Source organism: Miscanthus floridulus, chromosome 13 (genome assembly GCF_019320115.1).
Source record: "Miscanthus floridulus cultivar M001 chromosome 13, ASM1932011v1, whole genome shotgun sequence".
In the NCBI taxonomy this organism is placed as follows: Eukaryota; Viridiplantae; Streptophyta; class Magnoliopsida; order Poales; family Poaceae; genus Miscanthus; species Miscanthus floridulus.
In genome coordinates this window covers 85,189,610-85,197,356 of record NC_089592.1, presented here as the reverse complement: position 1 = coordinate 85,197,356, position 7,747 = coordinate 85,189,610, and the positions used below count along the sequence as shown (strand labels likewise).

Here is a 7,747-nt window from a genome sequence, read left to right as displayed (position 1 = left end):
ACTAAAGAGCTTGCCACAACTAGTTTGCAAGAATATAAATGAGTGAGTAGGGTGATTATACCGCCGTGTAGAGGAGTGAACCAATCACAAGGTGAATATTAAATCAATCACCGGGAGAATATCAAATAGCAAGAGACAACCAATTTTCTCCCGAGGTTCATGTGCTTGCCAACACGCTACGTCCCCGTTGTGTCGACCAACACTTGATGGTTCGGCGGCTAAGAGGTGTTGCACAAACCTCGTCCACATAATTTGGACACTGCAAGAACCTACCCACAAGTGAGATAACTCAATGACACGAGCAATCTACTAGAGTTACCTTTCGACTCTCCACCGGAGAAAGTACAAATCCCCTTACAATCACCAGAGATGGCCACGAACAATCACCAACTCGTGCCAATCCTCCTCCGCTGCACCAAGCCGTCTAGGTGGTGGCAACCACCAAGAGCAACAAGTGAATCCCGCAGCAAAACACGAACACCAAGTGCCTCTAGATGCAATCACTCGGACAATGCACTTGGATTCTCTCCCAATCTCACAATGATGATGAAACAATGATGGAGATAAGCGGGAGGGCTTTGGCTAAGCTCATAAGGTTGCTATGTCAATGTAAATGGCCAAGAGAATGAGCTTGAGCCGACCATGGGGCTTAAATAGAAGCCCCCACAAAATAGATCCGTTGGGCTCCTCACTGCACTGAACACGGACCGACCAGACGCTCCGGTTAGATTGATCGGACGCTGGACCTCAGCGTCCGGTCGCGCGATGCACGCCACATGTCCTCTCTCTTCAAATACTGAGCGCCCAATCCCAACGGTTAAGTGATGACCGGACGCGCTGCTGTGAAGTGACCGGACGCTGAACCTCAGCGTCCGGTCATTTCCAGTAAGGTTCCATTCGTGCAAAATCACGACCGAACGCGTCCGGTCATGCTCGACCGGACTCACCCGGCGTCCGGTCACTCAACGTTTTCTCTGTGCGCCTCATGTCAGCGTACGTCAGCACTGAGCGAACTCAGACCATGAGCGTCCGGTCAGTTTACACGCCAGTGTCCGGTCACAAGACCGAGACCGTGTGCTTACTGCTGTCACTGACCGGACTCTGAACCCAGCGTCCGGTCACTGCACAACCAGCGTTCGGTCACTCTGTGAACTCCTGTCTTTTCTGTATAGGGCGCCGGTGGCACCGTCGGACTGTCCGCACTCTACGAGCGGACACTCTACCGGTGAAGTTTCTAACCCTTGCTCAAATGTGCCAACCACCAAGTGTATCACCTTGTGCACATGCGTGTTAGCATATTTTTACAAAATATTTTCAAGGGTGTTAACACTCCGCTAGATCCTAAATGCATATGCAATGAATTAGAGCATCTAGTGGCACTTTGATAACCGTATTTCGACACGAGTTTCACCCCTCTTAATAGTACGGCTATCAATCCTAAATGTGATCACACTCACTAATTGTCTCGATCACTAAAACAAAATGGTTGCTACAATTTATACCTTTGCCTTGAGCTTTTTGTTTTTCTCTTTCTTCTTTTTAAGTTCAAGCACTTGATCATCACCATGGAATCACCATCGTCATGTTATGATCTTTATTTTCTTCACCTCTTGGAGTAGTGCTACCTATCTCATAATCACTTTGATAAATTAGGTCATCACTTAGGGTTTTATTAATTCACTAAAACCAAACTAGAGCTTTCAGCAACCTCAAACGAGCCGAGAGAAGCTCGCGCGGCGCCCGGTGATGGTTGGAGGGCAGCGGCGCTCCCTTTCTCCGCTCTGGCGCTAGGCGAGCGAGCGAGGCGGCGGCCGGCGGAGTCTTTGGAAATGAGGATTAGGGTTTGGGATGGAGAGAGCCGAGGAGAGGGACGCTTTATATTCGTCGGTTGCCAAATGGGCCATGGTCGGGCCCCTCGTGCCGACCGTTGTGTCGGGCCGAGCCGGCACGTCGCGCCGAAAGTGAGGCCCAGGCACGGCCTAAGGGTCGGGCCGTGCCTGGGCCGGGCCAACGGGCCTCGGGCCATATGGCAGTATAGTGCAGATCAACTGCATGCGGAGAGGAGGTGGTGCTCTGCTCTCTGTCGAAAGAAAAACGCATCAGCAGGCATCAGCCACAGTGCGCTTGAGCTTGCCGCAACTTTTCCTTTGCTCCTGTGCTCTGATCCGCATCGCACCGCCCCATCCAGATTCAACGTCGTGGTGCGTGGCAGCTCGTGCCGTGAAACTTGTGCGCCGGGCGGCCGGCGGCCGGGCCACCGCCGCCGGGGCCGGGGCCAAAGTCCAGCAGTGATTGTGGGAGGCGCCGATGTGGCCATGCACTGATGCACAACAAAAACGAAAGGCCGCATCTGACGAGGTGATTTATGATGGCACGGGGGTGAAAACTGAATCTGAATCTGAATGAAAAAGTGAAAAGCGCTTGCATGCATGATGCATGCCGAGGTAGTGGAGTCGGCAATGAGTTCGCCTTTGGTTCGTCCACTCCAGAGTCCAGTCCACTATCCACTGTGCGTCCGTGTCTCCAGGAGAGCACCCCGGGCCGTAAGGCTAAGGCCATCGCTTTTCACTTTCACTCACCATGGACCTGGAGCTTGGAGTACTGGTCATGGTGACAAGAGACACAGAACTGCCCGTCTGCCGACAGGCACTGATGCCCGCGACGTGCAAGTGCAAGTGCAGTGCACCTGGCCGTGTGCCTGCGTCGTGGCATCTGACTCTGAGATGAGCCGTTCGGGGGAACAACCAACTCGGTACTCGGCTGAGAAACCCAGGCAAGCAAAACCATGCGCCGCCTCGAACGGCACCGCGACAGCGACTCAGCGAGTCCGGCTCGGCGGGCACGAAGAAAATGGACCGGCAGCGGCAGCGGCGGCGAGTGCGCTGTGTGTGGCCTGTGGGAGACCGCGGCCCGGCCGGCGGCCGCCGGGGACGGGCCAGGGTCAACAGCGCAGGCCGGCCACCGGGCGAAGCGAAGGTGCTGCTGCTGGGCTTCGTTAAAGACTCACCGTATGGGCGGCGCGACCCTGGGCCTAAGCGTCTTTCTGTGTCCTGGTAAGGGGACGCCTGCCTCCGCAGGCCGCGCAGTAGGAGGAGAGCCTGTGGGCCGGCCGTTTTCCGCGAGCTGGACTACCTTATGAACCCCATTTGGGTCTTCTCAAAAAAAAAAAAAAAACATTTGGAACGCCACAATTTTTTTTTCTATTTCTAGATTTTTCTTCCTCTGAAATTAAGTGAAGTTACAGCGTTTTAAATGGGCCGTACGTGTAGGTCACCTTGTACTCATATGCGAAAGGGCCTGTAGGCGGGAACGCGGAGAACGGAGATTTGAGCCCTTCAATCGGTTTTGCTTTTAACCTCTTTTGTCAGTGTCAGCTAGTCTCTGCTTTCGTTCTGCTTGTTCCACGTTCAGTGTCAGCTATTCTGCTTGTTCCACGTACAGACCAAATGTCTTGGTTCATCTCAATTACTCGCTGTTCACATTAGGCTCGCTTCTGGACATCTCTTCTCATGCATTGGTGTTTAGAAGATGAAAACGCTGTCGCGTGTTTCCCCCATTTTGGTTCAAAGTTGAAATAACGGACAGCTCTGTACATCTTTGAATTGGTTGATACAGGGTGCAATAGTATCCCTTTATCTAAAAATGCCAAATGATGGAGGAATCTGTTAAGCAAAAATCCTCTTTTTTTCTCCCTTCGAAAAGTTGGAGGAATCTGCTAAGTTAAAATCTTGCATACATCTTTCTCACAGAACATGGCTCTCTTACGGCGCAAGTACGTTACAGATATACTGACATGCACGTCAGCGGTCAAAACTCAAAATGACATTCTGGCATCCCAGTATATAGCACTTTGCAACCTAGCATAACAAATACTACTGCATCACACTATGACACTAACAATCAGTCAAAAGAACACTAGAAGCACCTCCAATCAGCAACAGATATACATATGCTCCGCATCTAGCTGTTGTACCTGCAGAGCACCCTGCATTTGAGCAGCCTGTCCTGGACATAGAACCCAGGCATCACCATGAGTTTCACCTGCGACGACGACGGCGGATGGTTCTGCGATCGCTGCTTGTCGAACAGCACGTCCTCCATGTACGTCTGATCGAACGCTCTGTTCTCCTCGACCCGCAGGATCGTGAGCGGCGGGCTGAAGGAGAACGCCAGCAGGTGGAGCAGCCAGATGCACTTGGACGCCACGAAGAAGCACTGCAGCAGCTGCTCGGCCCACGGCCACGACCAGTTCAGGGTGGACACGATGTGGCTCATCTTCTGGTCGCAGAAGCGGCTGAAGTCCTCGCAGTGGTACTTGGTGCCCTTCTTCAGGACCTCGTTCCAGCTCAGGTTGCGCAGCGCGACAAATGAGGCGAAGTTCTCCTGCTGGTCCTGCTTAGGGTCGAGGCACTTGGGCGACCCGTTCTTCTGGAACGTGCAGTTCTCGAAGTCTTGGTACATTGCTTGGTTCATCAGAGCTTCAAGGTGGTACAGCACTAGTTTCGGGTGCTTGTCACTAAGCGTGATTTGATATGGCTGTAGGAGTAAATTTAGCTTATCTGATAGTCCGTTGTCAGCATCTTCAACTTGCTGTATCAAGACCTTGCAGAACTGTTTTATGGAAAGACGGGCCTCGGATACTATCTGCAAAAACCCTTCCACCATAACTTCATGACTAACGGGCAAGGAATTGTCTCTGCTCCCACTGACTGATCTAGTCGATCTCTTTGAGTGACATTGCATGTTCTTTGTGCTCGTCGCTTGTTTTAGAGCCTTCTTCAATTCCGAACAGTATGCTTCCAGGCTCACTAGCTTCGTAGTCAATTCTCCTAGTGATAATTTCATCTCCGATACTTCTTGCAGGGCAGCGTCCCTATGCTCATTGGCCTCAACAACCTCTTTCTTCAGGGACTCCAGTGAGAACACACCCCAGTCCTTCAGAAGCTGTGACATGTTCTCACATTCGATGGTGTTCGGTGACATATCTGATTTCAGTTTCCTCTTTGACTTCGGTAAGAGCCAGGAGAGAATATGTGGCCCTTTGTGCCTTGTCCGGGAGAAGGCAGCAGGGTGGTAGTTTGACAGCGGCGCGGTGCTATTGAGGTTCTTCAAGGACTTGGCATCAGCTTCAGTGTCCCAACTGATAGTTGCAGGCTTGCGGGTATTACACGTTGTAATGGCCTTAAATTCAGTTAAGTCTGTCAATCTGCTGGCTGACCTAATCAAACTGTCAGCAGAGAGGGCGGGTTGAAGGAGTGATGGATGGTTTCTGCATGCCTTTCTGTTCCGCAGGTGCTCATTTGATGAAGAGAAATGAAGCTCGCTGTTTGACGAAGAGAAGGTGTTGTGATTCTCAAAATCCGAGAAAGCCACCTCGTCTTCCAGGCCATCATGGTCCAAACCGATGCCACTCCAGTTCTCGGACAGACTCCTGTTATCTTGGCGAATGTAGTTCATTCCACCCAAGGGCTCTTCATCATAAGTCTGGGAATTCATCAAAGCAAGCAGCAAGGTTTATGTTACAATACGAACTGGAACTGAAAGTACAGCAGCATGAAGCAAATCATGCACGATCCATGGGAAAATGTTGTCCAGCAGGCAACACATTGAACACAACCATTTAATGTTTCATAATTTCAGTGGAGACATGATGATACTACTCGTACCATACTAGTATTGATCAATTGATTCTTCATGTTGGCGAGTGTCAGTCAGTACTCTACTTGTATGCTGGCATCCCCAGCCATTTCTGGGCCCTTGTGGCCATACTCTCATGCAGTACGCTTTCTTAAAAGCAGGGTTCTACCTATTTCTAAAAGTAAAAACTAATTGAGCCCTTGTTTAGTTGGACCTCAAATTCTAAAAAAGTGCTAGAGTACCTGTCACATCGAATGTTTGCGGCCTATGCATGGAGCATTAAATGTAGATGAAAAAAAACTAATTGTACAGTTTGGTGGGCAATTGCGAGACGAACGTTTTGAGCCTAATTAGTCCATATTTGAACACTAATTGCCAAATAAAAACGAAGGTGCTACAGTAGCCCCAAATTTCAACCTCCTAGAACTAAACAAGGGCTAATTATGCACATCGGTTTGGAGTCCAGGAGACCCTGAATTTTTATATTTTCATGTAATGATGTTCCACTATGCAGCAAAACAACCTTTTCAGACAACCTGACAGCTTAAATAAAGTTCAGTTCAATGCTGAGGAAATGGCTCATTATATTCAGGCAAAGCGTATGAGTAGAATGCTCTTAGATGTTGACAGAAAACAAATTAAGTAGCAAAATCATTCCTCTGCACCTGTACGTACAAAAATGAGAAAAGATTTATCTTCACAAATCCTTGATTTTTTCTGTAATTAGTTGGGAGTTACTGAAAACACCTAGACAGCAGATCCACCAGGTTGCTTCAGTAAAATGAAATGCAATCAAGTACCCGCTTCACCCTTCCCACACTCCGCACAGAGCGAGAGCTCTCTGCACTGACTACGGCCTTTTTTTTTTAATCAAGTACCCGCTTATACCGTTCTGGTCTTCTAGCATGACTCCAACCAAACTCCATCGATTGAACTGTAATCTACGCCTAGAAATCCAAGTGAACCTCTCAAAAGAACATTGTCGCAACTAGAAGAACAATCCAACAGCCACAAAATTTGCGAAAACATCGGCATGGAAAGGCAGGACATGCGAATCCAGCAGCAAAGGAGGCACCTTTCAGGCTTTCACACACAAACATTTGCTTCCGGTACCAAGAAACAAACAAAGAAACGTGGCTGCAAGAAGTTTGAGAGGTTCGCCGGTCCGCTTACCGGGGCGAACACGGGGTAGTCCTCGGCGGCGGCGGGCAGGAGGCCCGGCCTGGTGAGCGCCGGCGACGCGGCCGGCGGCAGGCGGATGACGGCGGGGCTGCGGCTGGCGCTGGCGTAGGTCCCGGCATTGGAGGCGCCGCCGCCCTGGAGGAGCGCGGCGTGGAGGGCGCGCAGTTCGGCGGCCTTGGTGACTGCGGCCTGGATGTCCAGGCGCGAGGTCGGGAGCGCCGGCGGGAGGTAGGTGGCAGAGGAGGAGGAGGCGGAGGCGGTCGCGTCCGTGGCCATGGCGCCGGCGCGGGTCAAAGGCCGCGCCTTTGGCTGGTGGCTTGGGCTGCGCTGCAGTTACTGCGGCTGGCCGGACGGAGGCGCGGAGTGGAGGCGGGGGGGTGCTCTCGTCATTGTGGGGCTGGAAATTAATGCAGTGGAGACTGAGACGCTGACACACTGTGGATGGTGGATGCCGTGCCGCAGGCCGAGAGGGGAAGAAAGGAATAATGGCCCTTGTTCCTCCCGGTTGGTTGGCTGTTTTGTTTTAAGCCCTTTGTTTTATTATTACTTGCAGAGAGACTCGTAGGAAATGAAATCTCATGCTCGCTCACCGGCTGCAGGTTGTGAGGGACTGAGGGGAGGGGACGATTGTGTCAGCGACCTATTGTACCGGCTTCAGTTAGATAGCGATTAGCGATAGGATCAGCTCCTTCGGTTGGTTAGTTGCAAGTCAAATTCTGGCATCTAGGCGTCGGTTAGATTTGCTTGGCTAGATCCGACAGCATGTATTATGTATATGTACGTATACACTGTCATACCTATGAACTCGAGCATTCTTCTTACAGATTTTCTCTGCTTTGTTTGATCCGTGTGATTCAGGCTGCTGCTAATGATAATGAAGAGGGCCAACAGAGGATTTAAAGACGTGTAGCCTTGTACGTATAGGATG

At 50.9% G+C, this 7,747-nt stretch overlaps 1 protein-coding gene across 1 annotated transcript; it reads right to left on the bottom strand.

Annotated features, from left to right (window-relative positions):
* Positions 1-3,721: 3,721 nt before the first annotated feature.
* On the bottom strand, positions 3,722-7,259 carry LOC136501735 (IRK-interacting protein-like). Its single transcript, XM_066497257.1, has 2 exons — positions 6,811-7,259; positions 3,722-5,484 (listed from the first exon to the last, which is right to left on the bottom strand). The coding sequence occupies exons 1-2, from the start codon at positions 7,093-7,095 to the stop codon at positions 3,961-3,963; spliced, it is 1,809 nt and encodes a 602-aa protein (XP_066353354.1). The 5' UTR covers positions 7,096-7,259; the 3' UTR covers positions 3,722-3,960.
* Positions 7,260-7,747: the final 488 nt, after the last annotated feature.